General features: G+C 48.5%; 1 protein-coding gene across 1 annotated transcript; it reads right to left on the bottom strand.

The window, feature by feature from the left end:
- Nucleotides 1–138: 138 nt before the first annotated feature.
- Nucleotides 139–14,731, bottom strand: FOXN4 (forkhead box N4). The gene is made up of 9 exons (XM_066331565.1): nucleotides 14,649–14,731; nucleotides 4,958–5,121; nucleotides 4,026–4,135; nucleotides 3,788–3,937; nucleotides 3,512–3,639; nucleotides 2,692–2,788; nucleotides 2,143–2,350; nucleotides 1,051–1,410; nucleotides 139–445 (listed from the first exon to the last, which is right to left on the bottom strand). Exons 1-9 carry the CDS (start codon nucleotides 14,729–14,731, stop codon nucleotides 195–197), a joined length of 1,551 nt encoding a protein of 516 aa, XP_066187662.1. The 3' UTR covers nucleotides 139–194.
- Between the last annotated feature and the right edge of the window lie 8,799 nt (nucleotides 14,732–23,530).

Raw genomic sequence — 23,530 nt, 5'->3', positions numbered from 1 at the left:
AGTCCCACAAGTATGTCCATTGCCCTTGCCATGTGGGGAAAGTGGTTCTACCAAGTCCCAGCTTGATTTATTTTGGCCTCACGTGCTGGAAGCAGCCAACACATCCCAAAGCGGGACGAGCTCTTGGAGCTTCCCGGTTGGATTTTAACCACGGGGAAGAACCGTCCCTCGGGATCCGTGGAACGGCGCCAAGCTCAGAGCAGAGGGATGGGTTTGTTGCCTTGGGGGTTCATGTACTGAGCAGCTGCCACATTGTCCAGGGTGGTGTAGGTGGTGTAAAGGCCAGTGACCTGCAGGTCGGAGAAGGAGCGGTCGCTGCCGCTGGACACGGGCGTGAGGCCGGGTGTGCCCAGCTCGCAGTCGGAGAGATGCAGGGGGGAGTTGCTGAAGGCACCCAGGGTGTCCAGGCTGAAGCTGTCGTCTTTCATCTCCTCCCAAATGTTCCCTGGAAAAAAAAAAAAAAAGATGGAATCCAGCTCACAGCAGCACATCCTCAGCCCCCAGGAACAGGACTAAAGGGATTCATTCGCTGCTCGAGGGTGGTGCAAGGGCCAGCAAATCTGACCCCCAAATCCTGTGAGTCCAGACCTTTCTGGGCAGAAAATGTGCCTGATCTCCCAAGTCCTCTGCTTCTAGACCTTTCCATACAGCACCACTCTACCTGTGCTCTAGCCAGGACCATATCAGGCACAGCACAAAACAGGGAAGTCCTGCTTGCACAGCAGGAAAGCCCCAAAGCATGAGCAGAGCTCTGTTTTCCCAGGGGCACACAGATGTGGTGTCCCAGCTCCAGCTGCTTGTGCACCCTGCTTCCACCCCCTGCCGTGCCTGCACTGGGGCCAGGAAGGTTCTTTGCTGTCCCACCTGGCACAGGGACAAAATTCCACTGAGGGTGACCCAGGAAGCCACCCTGCAAATGCCAACACGCAGCACCAGTCCTTAGCTCAGCAGCATCCCAGAACATCCCGCTGAGGCTCCTGCTTGGATATTCAGCGATAAACACAGCCACAACCCCCAGCCCCGCCCTCCCCCAGCGCCTCCCCCGTATACCTTGCAGCGCGAAATCCATGATGCTCGGATCCAGAGCATCCACCTCCGTGCTCATGTCCACCGCCACGTTCGGGAAGTCCGGGGCGCGTCCCATGGGATGGTGGGGCAGGGGGCTGTGGCTCATGTCCGGCAGGGTGTGCAGAGGAGGCGTCTGTGCGGGTGCTGGAGAGTTGGGGGCGAGGCGAGCCTGGGTCTGGAGCTGGTGGTGCAGGGGAAGGGACTGCAGGGACAGAGTCATGATGGGCTGGGGCTGGAGCTGGGACACGGAGATCCGGCCTAGGGCCGGCCCCTCGGGCTCTGCCTGCTTGTTGGGCCGCCGGCAGCTCTCGGGTCTGTCAGTGATCAGCTTGTCCAGCTCTTCTGCCCATTCCAAGGAGGAAGAGAGACTCTTTTAACATACTTGTTCAAGCAAGGACTACCCAAAGCGCAATCACGTTTATGAACTGTCATCGTGTGTGACCCTGCACAGGCTGTGACCGTGCAGGGAGCAAAGAAATGCCACGAAAATTCTCCTCCAAATACAATCCCTGGCTGAGCTAAAGAAATGATCATGAAACTGCAGAGCAGCCCAGCCACCTCTGCTGGCAGCTCACCCCCAGCTACAAAACTCTGCTCAGAGGAACACTCAGAATTCTGCTTATCTCTCAAACAAATACAAAAACTCCTGACTGTTTTGGTGGGCCCTTTGCTTTTAAACAAATAATATGTAATTTATCACTGATTTTGTAGCAAAAAAACTCCAGCTGCTTTTGTCAATACCGAGTTCCTGAAAGCTTAAAAAACATGTTTCTTTATAAATAAGATATTTTACAAATAAGGGGGGGGGAAATTATATATAGATACGATATAAATACAAATATATCACATACATAATAATGATAATAAGATCGTATAAATAATAATAATAAATTCCATTTTGTAAGTAAGAAAACATCTTAGGAAAGGGAGAGTTTTGCAGAAGACCGCGCAAGAACCAGCATTAAAATGCTGCTCTGTGAAAAGTGGGATATTAAAATATTCCTACACACAGTAACCCCGGAGGCAGGGAATGCCATGGATATGAGGGATGGGGATGTGGGCCACCAGCCCTACCAGGGTTAGCCATGCTCCTGTGAATAGCAGCCAAATCCTTCCTCTTCCACTTCTGCATCTCCTCCTCCATCTTGTCAATCTTGGCGGGGTTGAGGGCCCAGAGGCAGCCCTTGCGGGACGTCCCGCTCAGTTTGTTCTCCACCTTCTCAAAGCACTTGTTCAGGGACAGGTTGTGGCGCACGGAATTCTTCCACCCGTCAGGGGCTGTCTGCAAAAGGGGCACCAAAGGGGTTCATGGGAAAAGGGAGAAAAGGCTGGAATGTGGCACTTCCATGTGGGGTCCCAGCTCCAGCTGCTTGGACCTCCCTGCTCCCACCCCCTGCAGTGCCTGCAAGGGGCCAGGAAGGTTCTTCGCTGTCCCACATGGCACAGGGACAAAATCCACTGGGAGTGACCCAGGAAATCAGATGCCAACACCCAGCACCAGCTCTTAGCTCATCCCAGAACATCCCACTGAGGCTCCTGCTTGGATATTCAGTGATAAACACAGCCACAGTGTTTACAAATACAGCCGCCCCCCTGGTGCCTGGCCCCGCAGTGCTCAGGTACCTTGAAGTAGGGGAAGTGCTCCTTCATGAAGCTGTAGATCTCACTCACAGGCAGGCTCCCGGTCTTGCTGTTCTTCAGCGCCATGGCGATCAAACAGCTGCAGGCAGGGAAACCCAGGAATGGCTTGGAATCACGGAGTGACTCAGCTGGAGCCAGTTCCATCCCCTGCCACCTTCCACTATCCCAGGTTGCTCCAAGCCACGTCCAACCTGCTCTTGGATATTTCCACAGCTTTCTCTGGGCACCCTGTGCCAGGGCCTCACCACCCTCCCAGGGAGGAATTCCTTCCCAATATCCCATCTAACCCTGAATCTGGAAGTGGGAACTCACTCCTCTTGTCCTGGCACTCCATACCTTCCTCTGGTCTAGCAACCTTGGACCCACCTCTTCAGACACAAACAGCTGAGATCCTGGGATTTCTGTTCCCAGGGGCTCAGGAGTCACAGGATCACAGGATAAGCTGATTTAGAGGGGACCCACAAAGATCATTGAGTCCAACTCCTGGCCCTGCACCATCCCCATGAATCACACCACATTCTCAAACCCAAACCCTTCATTCTGGGCTCTGCCAGGCCTGGTGCTGCGACCACTTCCCTGTGACCCTCAGATTTTACTGCTCTGTGCTGCTACTCCCCCACTACGCTGCTCTCCAGGAATTACTTTGCTTGTTCACTCCTGCTACCCCTCAAGGGCAGCTTCCACAGAACTCCTGCATGGATGAGGGGATTTTTGTTCCCTTCCAAAGGACTCTGACACCCCTGCAGTGTCACAGCCATCCCAGGACAGGCTGTAGGCAATGTGCTTCCTGCTCCCCACTCACCTGTAGGAATAGATGGGCTTGGGATAATGCTTTGGATGCAGTTCCTGGGCAGAGTGGGGAGCCAGGCGTGGTTGGGAATAGTGTGGCTGTGTCCCATAGGATGTGTTGTAGATTGCTGCCGGGTTACACTGTGTGCAGAGGGAAAAGAAGGGGAATGTTGGATGCGAAATGTCCGTGGGTGTGTGGGTTTAGGGGATATTTTGGTCTTCTTCTAAAAGACATCTAGATTTGATCTTGGCAGGTACTTCAAGACAGACAACAAGCACATACCAGTACCTGCTGGGGGTTCTGGGCCAGGGCAAACACCTGCTGGGAGTGAGGAGGAGGAGGAGGAGGGTGGGGAGGAGGAGGAGGAGGAGGAGGGAAGAGCTGTTGCTGTGTTTGCAAACCAGGGGACAGCTGACCACCCACGCCGTAGGGGCTCATCTGCTGAGAGAAACACAACAGTCAAGGAATTACCAACAGCTCCTCCCAGGATCTGGGGCAAGAATGAGCCATCAAGGCCTGCTCTTACATTGGCTCCATGTGTTGAAAGGGAATTGAGGCCCAGGATTCCCTGTGGCAGGCTGGCCTGGACGTGGATCATCGCTCCGGGTGTCGAGTGCATCGCGCTCCCCACAGGACCTGGTGTGGAGAGAGGAAGGCAAGGAATGCTCCCGTGGAAGCACAGTTCAGGGAAAGGGGGTTAATAGAGGCAGCTGAACACAGGGAAGCTCTGCAGTGAAGAATCCAACCCTCTCTGGCTTCCCATCCCCAGAGCATTTCACGGCTTGCCCGGGTGACATCAGTTGCTCCCAAAACTCGTTAGGCAGGGAATGAGAGGCTGCAGCTGCTCACCAGCCCACGGCGGTGACACAGGCACGGGGTCTTACAAAAGAGAACCAACACATTCAGCATTAGCTGGATTTGTGCTCTCAGGCAGGCGGGGTGGCACGCTGAGCTCTCCCTGTGGAATGCCACAGGGAACGATGTGTGTTTACCCAAAGGATGTTCACAAAGGAAAGAAAGGAGTTCAACCAGCACACGCTGCAAGGCTGCAGGGAGCAGAGAGGTGTGAGGTAAATGAGGTGCCCTTCGTTTTATGGGTGTTGAAACAACGCAGAAAGATTAATTGTCTCATTTCCTAATTTCAGAGCTGTTGAAAAACCTCTGAAACCTCAGGACTTAAAATACCTCAGCCCAACGAGGCACCAGCTGCTGCACTGAGCAGAAAGTCCCATGGGATCTGAGTGTTGCCAGTGCTGGAGCAATTCTCCGTCTTGGAATGAGGAGAAGGCACCTGGAGAGCCCATATGAGAAGCCAACAGGCTCCAGGTTTTTTGGACAGGAAGCAAAATGTAAAAGGATAGGAAGAGGGAGCTTGAGAGGGAGTGGTGGGGGCAGGCTGTGCTGTTTGAGGAGCAGTTATTCCCTATTCCCATTTCCCATTTCCCTTCCCAACAGTACCTGTCTGCTGGAGCATGGCATTCTGGGCCCCCAGGCTGAAATCCATTCTCCCACTGGCCATCTGTTGGAGCCGAGGCACATCCACGGATGTCAGCCAGGACAGGGACTGCAAATCCCCTGGGAGCTCATCCTCACTCAGCTGAGACGGGTCCGAAGCCAGGAGTCTGCAAAACAGCAGGGAAAGTTAACAGGGAGCAGGGATGGGGCTGCATTATCCCTGGGAAGAGAAGGCTGGGATGCCAAAGCTCCTGTAGGTCAGTAGGAAAAACCACCAGGCTGGAATTCTGTCTCCAAATCCAGATGTGCCCTGCAGTTTCACAGCTGGTTACTGACACCCTTTAGCTGGTCTTGTGTTCCTTTGTCCAGTTTGAAACCTTTTGGTTAAGAAAACCTCTTGTGGAGCATTTGTAGGGGAAGAGGGCCCAGGAACCCAGCGGAGAAACTGCCTGGAAATGAACCCAAACTGATTCCTTATTTTCACATCTGTCAGAAATTTCTACTTGTTTGGCTTTGATGGGGGAGAAACCAGGACTTCAAACCTGATTATTCTGTATAACCCTGCAATCCAGAGCCTTGGAGGGAGCTCTGTGCCCAGCTCCTGGGGAATGTGTGTGCTGCTGCTGGAACACCTGGAAAAGCTTTTCCCAGCCACTGGATCCTGTCAGTGGTGACAAATCAGCAGCTGCATAAAAAGAACTTCACAGACTAAACTGCTGATATCTTCCATTCAGATACATGAAGATATTGATACTTAAAAAACCAATTTTCAGGCAGTGTTTGACAGAATAAAGGAGCAGAATGAAAGATTTGGGACTGGAGGCACTGTATCTGCCAGGCACAGCTGCGACAGGCTGCTTTTGGTTTAAAGCTCTGCTTTTGACACCTTTTACGTGCTCCAGATCACCTGTTTTGCTTTGTTTCTCTTAGAGCATGTGGTACAAAACGAGAAGATTGGAATATATTTACGGTACTCAAAAATTCCTGTGTGGTCCAAAACTCCCTGTTAAAGTCACTAAAGGAACTCTGGCAAATGAAATTAATTAATTTATGTGAAACAGTATTACAGGAGTCACTGGTACCTTGTGGAGTAAAGCAGTAATTAGGACATGTCAGGAAGTTGTCATTTGACACCCAGGGTAAACCTAAAGGGATTCAGATGCAGGAAAACATCTTTATCTCTCAGAAGAACGTAATTTAGTTGGATGCAGTTGATTTTGCTTTCAAACCCTTTTGCTTTCAAGAGCTCTCAGAGATGTGTTAAAGTGGTGTCTGCTGCTGATGTGTGTTTGCTGCCAACTGATGCTGCAGAAACCTTAAATAAATCTGTTCTCGTGCTGAAGCATCTTTTATGTTTTACACGACTCTAAATCAGCTTAAAAGAACAAGGCAGAACTCCAGTGTCTGCCTGCCCTGGAGCTTTCAGCTCCTCTATTCAGGAATTCCAGAAACACCTATCAAAGCTCCCTGAACCACTGTCGGGGAGGATCTTTAGAGCAAAATGCCATTTGTTTGCAAAAAGATTTTGTAAAGAAGAAAAGGGAAAAAAAAAAAAAAAAAAAAAAAAAAAAAAAAACAAAGGAAAAACCAAAAAACAAAACACCAACAAACCAACACAGGACCGAGAGCCAAAAGCTCATACCCTGACCAAAAAAACAAAATCCAAAACCAACCAAAAGCCCCCCCCCCCCCAAACAAAACCAAAAAAACAACAAAACCCCAACCAAAAACCCAAAAAATTCCCCAAAAAACCCTCTTCAAATCTCCCTCGCAGCCTAGCCCGTGCTCTCTCTCCTACTGTAGTTATAGGGCAATAATTAGCATTGCCATGGTTACGCCCTTCAGTTATTTCGCGAGGATCTGGGGGACTTCAATCCATTAAAAAAAAAAAATAAAAGGGGAAAAAAAAAAAAAAAAGAAAAAAAAAAGCCCATCAGGTGACGACTCTCCCGGCTCGGAGATTGGCTGGATTGGAAGAAAACAAGGGGCATGAAATGATTTGAAAAACTAAGGCAGGCTCGAGGAGGGGGGGGGGGGGGGGGTCGTTTGCAACAGTTGGTTGCATTGATGGGGAGCCGCCGGCGCTTTGTGCGCCCAACGCCCGCCGCCCCCGGCACGTGGCCCCCATTGTCTTTGGGGACCCCGCTTAATTGTCCTGCGCCCCCCCTCCCAGCGCCACCCTTCTCCTTTTTACAAACCTCCCATTAATCTGCCCGCCTGACAGGCGACACACAACACACGTCCCCCTCCCGGATCGCCATCTGGCTACCGCCGCGCCCCTGCCAGCGCTGCTAGAACGGGGTCAGCTCCGCGCACGCCGCCGGGCACAGACCCGGCCCGGCTCCTTCCTCATCCTCACCCCGGGTACACCCGGCCCCTGGCGGCCCCGCAGCGGGAGAGGCCCTGGGAAGGTGGAACTGGGTGTCCCGCCTCGGCGTCCGCTCGAGGGACGCAGATAAGGGCGAGGAAAGGGTCCGGTGTTGACGGAAAAAAATGATGTAGTTGTCGTGAGGCGTTGTTTTAAACAGATAGGAGGATGCGGTGATGTTTGATAACTAGACAAGTGTGCAAGGTGGCTTTTTCTCTGAGTCAGTGGTGTGGTGTTCCCTTCCCTTCCCTTCCCTTCCTCCTTCCCTTCCTTCCCTTCCCTTCCCTTCCCTTCCCTTCCCTTCCCTTCCCTTCCCTTCCCTTCCCTTCCCTTCCCTTCCCTTCCCTTCCCTTCCCTTCCCTTCCCTTCCCTTCCCTTCCCTTCCCTTCCCTTCCCTTCCCTTCCCTTCCCTTCCCTTCCCTTCCCTTCCCTTCCCTTCCCTTCCCTTCCCTTCCCTTCCCTTCCCTTCCCTTCCCTTCCCTGTTTACAGTTATTTTAAAACTACCTCAGCCTGTTCACTATGCTTTTTTTTCTTTTCTTTTTTCTTTTTCTTTTTCTATTCCTACCTATCAGATTAACATGCTGTTGAAAATGGGGGAGAAAGCAAATTCAATCAGAATTATGTCCCTGCCCGTGGCAGAGGGTTGAAACAAGGTATTTAAGGTCCCTTCCAACCCAAACCATTCTGGGATTCCATGATTTGAGGATTCTAGGATTCCATGATTTCAAGTTTAAGGATTATTTTTGAGGCTGCCTTCAAAACCAACCTGTCATGGTTTCTCTCATTATCTCAACTGAGATCTCTCATGTCTTAAAGAAGGTGGAATTTTAAAGAATTCCCATTGCTGCCCAGGGATATTCTGGAGCATAAAGCCAGCACATCTCCCTGGCCACAGGCTCATGTGTGCTTTCAGTGAAGAAATCCTAATTTAACTGCAAAAAAAGGAGACAGCCAAGCATGGGAATAACCAACATCATCATCTCCTGGGGGTTCAGTCTTCCTCACCTGAAAATTGCCTGTGCCAAGACAGCAACAGATCCATAAGTACACGTTGGAATTCCAGGTGGGATTGGATCCTGCTCCCCACCACCACCCTGCTCATCTCACCCTGGAGGATAAACTCCAGGAGGATAAACTCCAGGAGTCAGAGCTCCTGCCTTTGGCTGGGTGTTCACAGCCCCTGGCACAATGGGGCACTGTGGTAAAAGCAGCCTTTCAGTGCATGTAAATGAGATAAATAGTGATAGGCTGTAATTAATGCACTGCCGAGCCTCCCCTGCTCATTCCCAGGGCTCCTGGAACAGCCACGGAGCCACTGAACCCCGGGAAGGGGAGATGCAGTCCCACCAAAAACGTGGTGTTATTTTTCAAGGTGTGGTGAAACGATGCAACTCCACTTTTACCCCTCTGCCTTCAGCTCTCTGCAGGAAAACACCCCCTGCCTCTGTTTCTCTCCTAGAAAGGCACCTGCAAGGATGAGAATCCAGAGGGTGCTGAGGATTTAAACCCCAGTTCTGCTGTGGATCCCAGGATGCTGATCCATAGATCCTCCTGTGAAAAGTGCCTGGAAAACTGGATGTGACACAGAAATGCTCCATGGCACTGTTAGTCTTTACAGTCTGCTCTGGAGTCATCTGCCCAAAATATTTATCCCATCAGGGTAATGTTGGCTCAGGAACACCTTGGAATGAGGTGCCTTTCCAGATCTGATGCTGGGCTCACCTGGCAGAATTCACTAGAGCCTGAGAGCAGCACAAAATCCTCACTCACAGCTACCTAAAGGTATTTTTACCTTTTTCTCCCCTCCATCAAGAGCATCCTGCTGGCACAACATGGAATTGGAGTCATTCCTGGCCTGCCCTTGTATGAATTTAACACCAGGGCTGGATCAGAGTCTCCAGTGGGACTTTGCCACCTTCCCCCTGAGCTGTTGGAGGCAGCTGGATCTAAGGTGGTCCCTCACCCCGGGAATCACTGCCAGGGGAAGCATTCATTAATTATTCACCTCCGCATTGATTGGGATTGTGGACTCATGCCTGGAGGCTGTAAGGACCCTCTCCTCAGCACCCCATCACCTCCACCTGAAACAAAGCCAGGCCAAACCCCTGCAGCTGCATTTAGGATATTCCACAGTTTTAAGTCTTACTCAATGGACAGGGTTTTTTTCCCATTTCCAGCACTGCCACCTGAGTTTTTTAGCTCAGGCTTAGGTCACACAACTGCCCAACAGGCAGGAGCAATTGGGTGATAGGTTCTTAATTAGCTGTTTGCAATGGTTTATCCAGTGAGAGACAAATGGACAGGAAGAGTCTGAAGAAAACCTCTTCTAGAGAAAAGTAATGTTTTCCTTTGTCTGGGATTACACAAAATCATCAGGACAAGCACAGAGAGTTCTTATACACAAGACAAGGAAAAGATTTGTGTTGTGACTCCCCAGCTGTATCCATGGTGAGAAGTGTTCTCTGTTTTACTGAAGGATTCAACTTCCCCATCTCCTTTAGCTCCTCATTCCACCTGCTCTGCTCCTTCCCTTTATGCCTTTCCCCTCCCATTTTCCTGCCTCCCAGGTGCTTTTCCCCCCACTATTTTCTGGTTTCCACATTCACAACCAGCTCCCCCTTTCAGGTTGTTCCTGCCCCAGCTCCTCTCCTGCTTTACCCAGCAGCTCCCAGACTTTTTGGTCTGTGATTCCTCCCTGAAGGCACAACACACACCCAGTCCCAAATCATCATCCCACCCCTCTCCCCATTTCAAGATCTCTGAGTTATTTCTGTCCTTGCTGGAAGCCAGAACAGAAATTAAACAGCTTTCCAAGGACAAAAGGACTCCCTCCTTATCTATAACTCAAGAAATATTGCATTAGTAGAACCAAAACTAGTGAGGAAAAAGCAAATAGTATCATTGACCTGGCTGGTGGTGATGGTCTCCTTTCCTTGCACCATGCTGGACTCTCTGAAAATCTCCTACAAAGGTACTTGGCACTAAGAACAGGTTACAGCTGACTTTTATCCATCCCAGGTGCACATTTCACAACCCCCGTTACACCAGTTTGCTGTGGGATCAGTGGAAACTGGATTACAGTGAAATGTGTAATGCTTAAACCCGAGAGGAAACGAGACGTGATGGCAGCACTGCACCAGCCGCTCATTCCCTGCTCTGCTCCGACCATCCCTAGCCTGGGATTCACCAAATGCAGCTGGGATTTGACTCTGGAACCGGTTTGGTAAAAAATCCCAAGCCAAACAATTGAAAAATCAGCCCTTTGACTGATGTCAGAGTAAGGAAAACACGTTGAAGCACCGGGCACTGCAGGAGTGGTTTATATTAAAAACAGGACCATGGTCTGATTGGGAAGCTACTTTTTCCTTGCAAATTGCTGTTTTTCCAACTTTCCCTTGGAATTTGCTGTTCATCAGCCCTGGAGCCTTGTGTAGGTGTCAGTGCAGGGTAAAGGGAATATCAGCTCCACAACCTGTCCCCGGGCAGGGTTCTCAGAACCCTCTCAGTCACTGGGCTGGCAGCAGCTCCTCTTCCTGCACGTGTCAGGGGGTGCAGTGAGATCCCCCAGGAAAGCTGGAAAAGTCCCAATTCCCTTTCTCTTTCCCTGTTTTGGCCAAGCTCCGTTTCTGAGGTAACAGAACCTGTTCTGGTCTCACAGGACCCCGAGGTGCTGCCCCAAACGAGCCCCTCCCAGCTCCACCATCACTGCAGGACTTGGGGAGAAGCAGAAAGCCACAAACTTTTATTCCTCCAGATCAGCACATTTCAGGAGTGCCGAGGAAACAGTTGTGCTAATCCACTTAAATCAATCCAGTTTGACTGATTCCTTGGAGGTTTCTCACTTCTTTTTTTTTTTTTTTTTTTTTTTTTTTTTAAAGAATGAAGCAACTCCTGTGCTGGAATTCCTGCGGCACTCGGAGTCATTATCTCACTCCCTGTCAGACACGCACGGGAATGTCACGGGAATGGACACTGGCATTTTCTCCAGGAACAATTAGGGTGTTGTTAGTGATGCATTTGTAACCTTTTGTGTGCACACTCCCATCCATCCATCCATCCATCCATCCTGGAGGACAGAGGTGTCACTTCCTCTCCAGAAGCCCCAGTGCAAAAAAAAAAAAAAAAAAAACCCAGATATGAGAGCAAAACTTAGAGATAAAACGTGCTCAAATTAGAGATTTGTCATCTTTTTTCCCCACTGGAATGCTGTCATATCTAGAATTTATGGAGTACAGCAGTCCTGTGCTTCCAATATCTGATTTTACACTGAATTATGGCAACATAAAGTAATTATGGCAAAAAATTGATTAGACTAATGAGCTAATGAATATAGGCATTTTTTTTTAAGAATCAAAGAGATAATTAAAATAATTCACTAATATATTGAATTATTAATGATTAACACCTTTTTGATCAAAAATAGGTCTATTTAAAGCTTAATTCCTGTTTAACATATAGAAAATGCATTTCAAGGCCTTCAAAATGCTCCTGACAAGGTTTCTGTCGACTGAAAATGCATAATAACACCAAAAAAAATACAGAAATGTGGTCCTTACACCAAATATTGTTGAAACAGATCTTAAAATCAAAATGACAGATTCCATATTTCAATTCAAAATATTGCTGGAAGGCCACAGTGCCCAGGAACTGAAGGACCTGGACTCCCAGGAGTCAGCCCATAAATTCCATGGGAAAAGCCTGAGGCTGGCTCCTGTAACTTGCACAGCTCTGTGCTGGAACAACCCTGAGCCATCAGTGCACAAAAAACCTTGTGGTTTGCCTGTGCTGTGATTTCAAATCAAAATACTGGCACTAAAAGACGTTAAATTATTAACTATGATTAACGAGGATGAAGCGCTGAGGGTTAAAAAATCCCATTGTGTTACAATTCTCCACTTTCATTCCCTTAAATGCGATATGGAATCACTAGAAATATTTGTCAGCCCTATAAGGATAAATATATTGAATATGGTGGTATATTCTATAGGAAATTAATAAAGGCAGCTGCTAAAATAAAGAATTACTTTGCACTGCAGCCAGGCAGCGAAAGCACCATAAAAACAGGCAGTGGAGAAGATCTGATGACCCTTAGTCGTCCCTGTGCTGTTTTATATCCCAAAGCTTCACTGGTGGGAGAGGTATTTGCCTAAAATCATTTTACTGGGGTGCAAAAAACTCCTGGGATTTCACACAGCAGCCAAGAGCAGCCCAAGCCTCATCATCACCACCCCGAGCCACGGCAAATTTCCTGCAGATGCTTCGGAGCTGCACAATTCAAAGGTCTGCTAAGATCAGATTTTTTTTTTCCCCACATTCCTTTCACCAAAAAAAGAGAAAAAAGTAAAAAAAAAAAAAAAAAAAAAGAAAGGAAGAAATCCAAAATCTCAAGTTTTCCAGCTGTAAGCATAATCTGCCTGCAAACTGATGGGTTTGATCCCCTCCCTTCCCAGCCTTTCCTCCTCGCAGCAAAGCCGGGGCTCCTCCAAGTCCAACTGTCCCATTGAAAGATTCCAAATGAGACAGAAGAGTATTCTCAGCACAGCCCCAGCCTCCCACTCGCTAATTGGAGGCCATTCCCCATTTTGTGGAGCCTTGATGCTCCCCCATGGAGAACTCGGGACTGTGGGTTCCAGTCTTGGACTGTGGTGACAGCAGGAGAGTAAACAGAGCTGATAGAATTTGACAGGTCTATTCTTTTCTTAAAATCATTCAGTCTAAAAGATTTTCTTTTACATAATCCAAAGTGTTTTCTCATGAAGTAGGACAAATACTGCTCTGCATTTATGGTGCAGTTCAGATTTTATGCATTTTTATCAGAATTTGCCACTATTAAACGAGGTCAAATAATATTTTTTTTTTAAAGCCGCGGTAAAGAAATTGCAAGTGGGTGAAAAACTTTAGAGAACTGAGTTCGAAATGTTTCACAGAGGACCCAAAGCTGGCTTTTAAAAAGTGGAAAAGAAGAAAGTTATGATTTTTTTTTTTTTACTTCGGTAAGAGAAATCCTATCTTTCTCCCCCAAAAAAAGCCTTTTTTTCCCCCTGCAGCTCTGAGTTAAAGAATAGTTCTCTCCCTAAAAAGGGGGCTTTGTTAAGGTGGTGAGTTCTGCAGGGCACTGAACATCCAGCCTTAAATCCACATCCCCAGAAGTCCCTCTCACCCACACCCTTCCTTAAATCCCAAATAATTTCTTCACCAATATTTACGTAGCCGAGAAAAATGCCCAGAGCAAACAGTGCCTCGGTAAACAGCAAAAAAAAAAAAAAAAAAAAAAAAAAAAAACCAGAGCCACAAACCTTTTCCCCAGAGGCTGCAGGGACTAAAACAAATCCCTTGTTGAGCTGCAAGAGGCTGCGCTGCAGCGTTTGCATTTTGAATAGAGAGAGGCCAGGAGATGAATACCTGCAGCAGCCCCAGGAAAGGTTGCAAACCTCTTCAGGCTGGGGAGGAAAGGAGTTATATATATATATATATAAAAAAAAAAGAAATTTTCTTCTGGTTTGCTTTGTGTTTTGTTGTGAGAGCTGGGACGTGTTGTGTGCGTTCTGTATTTCTTGGAGCTCGGCGTCATGTGACAAAATGTAACCTAACATAACCCAGGCCTCTGTAACTCATGCAGAACCCTCCTGTAGCCTCTAACAATGCTCTGAAATGATAAATGGAAGCACGGTGCTGCAGGTAATTTAAATTATGAAAGGCTCTTGGCAAAGGCAGGTTTGTTCCCACCCATATTAAAAGCCCTTTGACGTGTCAGTGCTTTGGAGGGCTACACAAGTGCTTGTTTTAATTAAAAACTCCTCCAGTGTCTCTTGCACTTGTTTAGTCTCTCCATGACTGCTCCACAACAATGCAAAAACTGATCTGCAAGGGAACTTTTAAATTATTGCATTTTAACAAGAACATCTTTCCGTGGCAACGCTCGCACGGGACAGAGGGTTTAGAGAGAGGTCAGCCCAAGGTTTTGCAGGTGTATTTATCAAATATTGGTTAGTATCAAAATCAGACAATCGTGGAATTATAGAATGATTAGGGATGTAAAAGACCTCCAAGATTATCCAGCCCAGCCTTCATCCAAATGCCACCACTGTGAATACTTCAAACAGGAATGTTTCTAAACAAGGAATGCATTGTAACTGGTCATCAGCCTTAAAAATCTATTTAGAGTGGAGAAATAATTCAGATAGCTTAAAAAGAAGAAGAAGAAGAAGAAGAAAAGTGGATTTCTACATGCTAAAAGGATTTTTTTTAGGGAACAAGGAGGAAGCAACAGGAGCTGGCAGCTGTGCCAAGTGCAGTGCACGTTTTTGAAACGGATCAAACCTCACCTGTACTCCTGCGAGGGGTGGTGGTTTTGCCCTGAATTCCTAATGATTCCTGACATTATGGACGGGATATCGCTCTCTATCATCTCCTGGGGAAGCAGCAGAAGGCAGCGGTCAGCAGCAGTAGCTATCCAGCACTTCAGCAGCGGCGGGAGCCACCGACCCCGCCCGAGCCCCGGCCCCGGGGCACGGCACAGCCCGGCACCGGCACTGCCAGGTGCGCTGGGGACACCGGGAAAGGCAGGAAAACACTTCACAGGGGACAATCCCATCCCAGACAGGGACCCCTGAGGGAGGGACAGCTACGGCCAGGGGCTGAGGGCACCGGGAGCACCGAGCAGGGGGAGCGCTCCCGCCTCGGGCTGCTCTTGTCCCCCGAACAGCGTCCGTCGCGTTTTGGACGATAAAGCTGCGGGAGCTGCAGCTGTCCGCGCTGCCCGGGGATGGGGGGAACCGGGAGATCCCAGCCCTGGACACCCAGAGATGGAAAAGGGAACCCGGGAGAATCCCAGAACCGCTGCCCCACGGATGGAAGGAGCCTGGCGGTTCCCAGCCCCGTGGATGGAAGGGAAGTCCGGGATAATCCCCAAAGCGTTGCCCCAGGGATGGAGGGAGCCAGAGAGAACCTCAGCGGGGATGGAGCTGAGGGGAAAGACCCAACACCTGCTGCCTCGGGGGTTCAGGGGGAGATCGGGACCCCGGGGATGGAAGAGTCCGGGGATCCCCAGGATGGAGCGAGCCCTGGGAAGAATCACAGCCGCGCTGCCCCGGGGATGGATGGATTGATGGATGGATGAACGGATGGATGGATGGATGAAGGGAACCCGGAGATCCCCATCCCCGACCCCCCCACCCGGCGCTGCCGCCGCTCCTCGCACCAACCTGTCGGCCGGGGCCCCGGGGCCGCCCGGAGCTCGGCGGGCGCTCGGTGCGCGGGGCCGGCGGCGGGGCCGCGCTCCGGCCCCGGTTTAAATTTCCCTCTCCGGAGCTGTCCAGCCCCGAGCATGCGCGGCCCGGCCCGGGGTCAGCGCCGGGGCAGGGCCGGGCAGGGCCGCCCCCGCCCCCGGTGCCCCCGCCCCGCCGCCCCGGCACGGGCAGCGCGGGCGGCGCGTCCCAGCGGAGAGCGGCCGAGAAAAAGGGCGGGGAAGGGGAAAAATAAAAAAAAAACCAACCACCGCTCCGCTCCAGATTAACCCAACTTTGTGCAACTTTCCGCGGGGAGGAGGGAGGAGGGATCCGCCCGTTCAAACGGGCACCGGAGGGAGGAGAGCGGAGCTCGGGGGAGACGGTGCCCAACGCCCGGTGCCCGGTGCCGGTGCTCGGTGCCCGGTACGCGATGCCCGGTACCGGTGCTCAGTGCCCGATGCTCCGCGGTCGGGGCCGGGTGCTCGGTGTCCCGCTCGGTGCTGCGGGAAGCGGAGCGAAGGCAGTGACCGGAGCCGCCTGTTCCCGGCTGTCCTCGGCTGTCCCCGGCTGTTCCCGCCTGTTCCCGGCTGTCCCCGGCTGTCCCCGGCTGTCCCCGGCCGCTGCCGGTACCGGGAAGGGACGCGGGAGCGGGAACGGAGCCGGGACAGCCCCGGGCAGGCAGCGCCCGTTCTGAGCATCACCGCTCCGGGAGGTGAGGGATGAGGATGAGAGGGATGAGGATGGAACGGTGCTGAGGCCCCGGCACAGGGTGCCCAGAGAAACTGGCTGTCCCTGGATCCCTGGAAGTGTCCAAGGCCAGGCTGGACGGGGCTTGGAGCAATCTGGTAGAAGAAAGAGAATCATTAATTCTGAGCACAAGAATTCTGTCTCCTCTTTCACCAGAGGCTTTAAAAGCGCGCTTCAGCCATCAGAGAGTGAGGTCTGGTGATCATGACACGAATTTGGGACAGTGTTGCCTAAAAGTAAGAGATCCACCAGAGAGACGTGGATCAAACCTCTGAGTCAAGGTCAAATCCCACGTCAGCAGAGATCCAGCCCCAGAAAATACTGGCTTGGACTATCCAGGTCTTTTCTTGAGACTAGGTTTAATTTCCTGTAAGCCCATCACCAAAACAGGGCTCAACCTTCTCTGTCAGGAAAGTGGCCTTTAAGCAGAGGCAATTTGAAGTCAGTGATGTCACTGGGTCCTTTGAGCTCTGCACAGCAAAGCTGAAATGTGGAAATTCTCCCAATATCCTTGCACAACGAAAGCCCACAAGATCCATGATAAATGTATTTCCTCGTGCTTGCCAGTTTACCACAGAGTATGGAGGGGATGAAATGTGAAGACAGATTTATTTTTTTTTCTGCTCTTAATGAGAATCTGTTCACTTTGATGAGCATCAAATCTCTCTCTGTTAATTGCTGTCAATAGAAGTGGAGATTAATCAATACTTCTATGAATCAATGCCTTTATCAGGCACCTCTGGAGAGCTGAAATAAGAGCAAAAGTCTCAGCACTGGCAGAGCCTCAGGCACGGAGTTTGCACAGTCGCAAGTCTTCCCTTAATTACAGGCTGCATTAATTAACGTTGGCCTGTAACTTATTAAAAGGTCATCTCAGAGTCGTCACATCCTTACCCTGTAACTTAAAAAAAAAACACTTTAAAAAATGCGCTCCTGTGGGGGAATATTTGCAGGAGGGGTGAGGATGAAACACAACGTTCCTTCCAGATCTCCTTGGAGCCCGTTCAAGATATTGTGCCAAGCTTTTCCCCTGGCTGCTTTCCTTGCAGGAACACATTCCAGGCACGGGCTGGTTTCCCCTCTCAGGTGATTTGCAAACCTTGGAAGGGCAGGATTGCACCAGGCGAGGAGCAGAGGGTGGCTCCTGCCCCGTTTGCTCACTGGGGGAGCTTAACCTGCAACGGGGAGGGATAAAGGGCTTGGTTCTCCAAACACCTGCAGGAGCAAGTTCCAACAAGGAAAATTCCAGTTAATTGGTGCAAGGAGCGTTTTCACAATGGGGGAAGTCCAACCCTGCAACGGGCACAGGAGGTTTTGTGTCCCTGCCCTTGGAGGTGTTGGAATTGGACAGGACAGAGCTCTGAGGAATTCGTGGAGGCACAGAATGGGTTTGGGTTGGAAGGGAGCTTAAAGCTCATCTTGTTTCAGCTCCTTCCATAGCTCAGGGTGCTCCAGGTGCTCAGTGTTCCATCAGGTCAGCTTCAAGCTGGAGCTGCAGGAGAACTGCAGGCTGATGGTTGGATTTTAAAAAAAAGAAATAGTTTTTATTTTTTCCTTGTTTTTGGTGTTTTCTCACCAGTTCCTGTCAGGCTGGAGAAATGATGCTGTCCATGGGAATGGCGTGGAAAGGAATATTGGGGTGTATTTTCTCCTGGTGTCCATCAGCTCTGTTTCTTTCTGTGATTTCAAATACAGCACAAGATATGGCCAGTTTCTGGTTGTATTTGTAGTTATCCTTATCTCAGTTAAGGAAGAGTTCAAATTCACTTGTCACAAGTGAAGTTATCTTAACAGTAAAAATTAGCAGAAAAATGTGCATTAGGTATTTCTGTTGATCCAGCCTTTGTCTGATTTATTTGGTGGCATGAAAACCCACATCAAGCCTTTAAATTGTTCAGCAATGAACTTCTTCCTTTCTTTGGATAAACAACTCTGTAGTGAACAAATAACGCAATACAACAATAGAGGTAAAACAGGGATTTATTTTTCAAAGGCATTCACTTCCATGTGTGTGAATTTCTTCTAAAATGTCTTTAATTCCTATGGATTTTCTTTTAAACGGTAGGAATTTCTTTTGGATGACAAACTGAATTCATTTTACTACCAGCTGAGGTCATCATAAAACAAGTTTGGTTTATTTTCCACATTCTCCACTGCTTTAGGGGAAAAGCAGGAAAAAAGAAAAAGCAAGAGAGAGTTGAGAAAACTTCAAAAGCAGAGATTGATGAGAACTCCGTGAAGATTTTGGTGACCTCTGTGTCAGGCTGGAAAATCAAAATATTTCCCCCACCTCAGGCAGTTTGGACTGTGTTTTTTGTGGTGAACCCAGAACGGCTGAAAAGCAGCTTCATGTTTATTCATCTTTGCTTTTTGTGAGAGGACATCGGTGTGTCCTGACCCTGGATCTTCCTGCTCCTCACTTGGCTTTTTTTTTCTAATTATGGTTTTCATCCCTCTCCTCCTGAGTATCTAAAACATGTGGGGAAAATACTGACATGAATTCACTCAAAGCATTTAGTGCTTATTGGAGAGGAATAATTTCCTTTCACACCTCAAGCCAGCTTTGTTTTATGGGAAAGATTGGATTTTTGAGCTTCTCTGTTATTTACCCAGTTTAATTTATCCCTCCAGTCCCCTCCCTGCAGAAGTGAAATATTCTATTCACATTTCAAACTGCAGCTTCACCACTCGGATTCTCAGTCCCTCAGATGCATTCCTCTCAGATGGAACTGGGAATTTGGTTACACTTTATCCCCTTCCCAGTGCCTGGATTTGGGGTTGTATCCTCACCCCCAGAAATAAAAAGCAGCTCTTCCTCTTGTCCACAGGCTCTTTTCCCAGGATTTGTGCATTCATATGGGAATGAAAATGTGCAAATGGATTCTGTCCAAGCCACTGGAAACACAGGAAACTCTACAATCTCCCTCCTTTTATCCCCCTGCAAAAGCACCGACCGTTTGTTTTATTTCGGGATACTGTATCCTAACAAATTATCCTTAAAAATCATTTGGTGTGAAATTGCAGATTAATCCCACCGGGATGGGGGTTTAGCCCTCGTCTGGCCACTCGGGAGCACACAGATGGTGGCTGGGAGTGTGACAAAAGGCACAATCCCTGATTACATGCATGGATGTAACGGACAGAAAGCTTTTCCTCGTGGCCAAGGTGAGGAAAACACCGGAGGTCCTAGAGCCTGGCTCCTGCTGGGAGAGCTGTCCTGGAAAATCTGCTCTGGAAAAGTTTTGTAGTGTCTCCCAAACAAAGGGAAACCTGCTCTAACTCCTTTTAAAATCCCATTTTTGCTTCCTAAGGCCGTTACTCCTATTCTTTTTTTTTTCTTGTTTTTTTGTTGTATTGCATCTTTAGGTGGCAAACGCCAACAAATGGGGATTCCTTTTGGAGTCTGGCAGCTTCTTGTTCCCAAAATTAATTCTGTCTATGCCACAGGGGAAATGTTGTCCTGCTCATGGAGTTCTGGAAGTCTGGCCTGGGAGAAATTAATCTTTATCCTTGTGAAATGACGTTGCTGCCCTGCACAGCCCTGAAATTCCAACTGCCAGCTGAGCTGCTCTCTGATTTTAATGTGAAATTGTTCTTACTTAGGAACAGAATCCTCTGTGCTGCTTGTTCCTGGTGGGAATTCAAGTCTGAGTACAATGCCCCATCCCTGGAACTGTCCAAGGCCAGGCTGGACAAGGCTTGGAGTAACCTGGGATAGTGGAAGGTGTCCCTGCCCATGGCAGGAGTGGAACAAGAGGAGATTTAAATCTCTTCCAGTCCAAACCATTCTGGAGTTCCATGATTTGCCTGGAGGAAAAATGGGCCTGTGGCTTCTAAATGCCCCTGCAACAGAAATCCTGCAGAGCCAGGAGTGTTTGTGCTTTAAGAGCTGGCAGAACCCCAAACCCAACCCACAAAGACACACAAAGCCTGACCATATATTTGTTATTTAGCCAGTTAAACCTAAGCTGAGCACAACTTTTACCTCTGTGAGTGAACTGCAATGATATTTTGCCTTGATTTATGTCTAGTCTGGGGCAAAAGGAGTTTAAAGGTGCTATAATTGTGCAATGGTTATTCTGTACAGTAATATGAAGCAATGAACTTAGAACAAATGTGTGTATTATGTCAGCATAGAATTAATACTTTTATTTTGCATTTAGGGGATGAAATAAATTCTTCTGAAATTATTTTTCCCCAAAAAACAGAGGGATATCAATATGGTGTTGGCTGATGGATGTAATTCCTAATTTAGTTTGTCACTGGAAGAGACAACTTCAGCCCCAGAGCACACAAAATTGTCACTTCTGATCTCTTTATTGCTCTTTTGTAGCCTGTGGTTTATTTACAGCTGAGGAACTGTGCAGAGAATCCTGTGTGGATCTCACCTATTCCTTCATCATAGTAATGAGATTTTCCTTAATTAATGTCCCTCATTGTTTCAGCAAATCCCCGTGGATTGTGTCATGCAGATAATGACAATCAATTTTTTTTCTCTCTCTGTGCTCAACGAAGTTTTTTTTCTCCCTGAAGGTGAAAAGGAAAGAAGAAAAAAACAAAAAGGAGATTTTGGAGCTCTTTGCTTCCATCCTTGGGCAGATGCACAACTTCTTGTTGTAGGAGCAATGAATGTTGAGTGACTATGGAAATATTTTGGGAAGTTCATCCCTGAGGGCACAGCTGGAGGCACAGCTCATGAAAAATCCAATGAGCTGCTGCACCCAGAGCTGGAGCACAAGTTTTAAAGAGCCCATTCTGCCTCCCAGCCCAGAGAATTCCATTGGCACAGGGACAGGGATGGTCTGAGGATCCCAGTCTGGCCGTGTTTAAACTGATATTTCTTACACAAAAACACGGAGATGACAGAGAAGGCCAAAATCTGGTTTGGGACTGGAAATGTTGCAGAACTCATAAACTCCTGATGGCATCAGGGTTATCAACCACAGCTGGAGATGCTCAAGTAGAACATTTTTCAAGGTTTGTGGAGAAGAGTGTTAATAGCAAACACAATTTTTTCTTGGTTTTTATTTTTGCAATATGTTCAGCACATCACAGACACATTTTACCTCAACTAAAAACCACCACCCACAGGATATCTGAGTAACATCCAAACGTGTACAGCCCAAATTCAGTCTGATAAGTCCTTTCAGAAGGGACAGAAGGTTTGATTTCCATTTTCTGCCTGGTTGCTGCGAATCTCTGGTGAATATTGGTTCTACCCATCCGTCATCCCCCCTAAAAGAAGGAAATTACCCCTATTTTCCAGGTGTTCCAGAGTGTTGGGTGTTTTCAGGGGTTCCTGGTTCTGAGGATTCGTGTAACTATTCCTGGGTGGAAGCATCCATCAGAATCCAGCAGTGACCATTCCTTCAGTGAGCAAAGAGAAGCCTGTGAGTATTTTTCTGAGGTTTTTAAGAATGAAAAGTTAAGATCCCTTCTCTTAATAAGGCCGTCACCACATTAACAAAACCCAAGAAATCGCCAGCTCCGTTCTGAGCAGCTTCTCCTGCTCCCTCAGCAGCTCTGCCCTCACCAGCCCCATCATTTAGTGAATATTGTTTCCTGCTTCCACGACACACAAGTCTAATTAAACCATTTCTGCACCTTCCCCCGGCCATAACTCTTCATTCCAGTAATTAGAAGACACCCCAGTACAGAACACGCTGCTTCATCAGCTTTTAAGGCTACGAGACTTAAAACTAACATTTTCAAAAGCATTTCATGGTTTGAAAGAATGGTCAATTAACCTTCAGTTTCCTGGGGGGAACCCTGCAAAGAACTGTCAACAGTTCAGTTTAGAGAGATTTGTCCAGTGACCTACAAGGCCACGAAGTTCACGAATGCATGGAACGGTGTCATCATGGATTTGTTCCCTGGGTTACTGTCACAAGAGAATAAACTGATTTTTCTGCTACAGTAACAAGTGACCAAAGGGCGACTGGGACGAACCCTGGTGCTTCCTTGGGCAAAACCAGGGCCACTCAGCAGGAAAAACCCGCCTGGTATCTTCAGGATGAATTATGTGTCTCTCTCTCTTCCTCCCATAAGGTTCTTTTTTAATCAGAGGAGCCCCCGGGGCGGGGATTCCTCGGCTGCCTGCTGGGATTCTTTGTGTTGGGAATTCTCTGCAAAACGGCAGCGTAAGATAAACGTCTGATTACTGCCCTGGTGACAGTCTTCAGATTTAAGTGATAGCAACATCTCAGCCTTTATAGGAAATTAAAGGGCTTTCTGTGGAGCAGTGGGGATTGATTCGGGGATGCACCTGCTGGAGGAACCTGTCCTGAGCCTCCCCGAGAGGTCTCACCATGGAGTTGAGTTTATTGTGAGCTTCCAAAGGAAACAAGAGTCTGCTCCTGGCCATTGAAGGTAAAAAACAATCTCTGGCTTCGTGAGGGAGGCAGAATTAGCCATAAATAAAATTATTTTCTATGTAGGATCTGACACGTGGAAATTCGATTCTTTGGCTTTGCTTTTGCTTTAGTGCTCTGTAAACACAGGGGTTTACTACAGTTTCAGAAGCTGCATGGAAAAATTGATTTTATTTTCCTCTACTCGTCATCAAAACATTTTTCTTGGCCAACCTTACAAATCCCTGCATCAAATCTGATTTTTCTGACTTTTCTCATTATGCCACACCCATGACACACAAGGTCAGGGTCGTTGCTCCATGGCTGGAGCTGTCTCTAGTACAGTTTAAAACATTTCAGTTGATTCTGTCTGGTGCTCCAAAATCAAGATTTTAAGATATGAAGTAATCAGGAGGGTTTTCTTAAGGACACACATCCTTGTACTTAGAGAATCATGGAATGGTTTGGGTTGGAAGGGAGCTTAAATCTCATTCAATTCCAGCCCCTGCCATGGGCAGGGACACCTTCACTGTCCCAGGTTGCTCCAAACCTTGTCCAGCCTGGCCTTGGACACTTCCAGGGGTGAGGAATTGTAGTCACACCCCTGAATTCCCACCAGGAGCACTCAGCTGTGAATCCTAGGAGCAGTTTTTACACTGAGTTCAAATATCAGAGTTCTCCAAATCCCGAGTGCTGCATGACAGGAGCTGGATATCCTTCAGAGGAAATGGGGACATCTTTATAGGGATTTTTTAAAGCTAGATCACACCTAAGGATGGCAATTGAAGCTCCCTCCCTGTTTTACTGAGTTTTACACAGCTGAGAGTCGTGGCTCAGGCTCCAAAGCTCTTCCTCCCTGTGGTCATTCCCATCTGAGCACAT

This window comes from Sylvia atricapilla, chromosome 17 (genome assembly GCF_009819655.1).
Source record: "Sylvia atricapilla isolate bSylAtr1 chromosome 17, bSylAtr1.pri, whole genome shotgun sequence".
NCBI classification, from domain to species: Eukaryota; Metazoa; Chordata; class Aves; order Passeriformes; family Sylviidae; genus Sylvia; species Sylvia atricapilla.
Note: the sequence above shows the minus strand (reverse complement) of the source record. Positions and strands in the feature narration are given on the sequence as shown.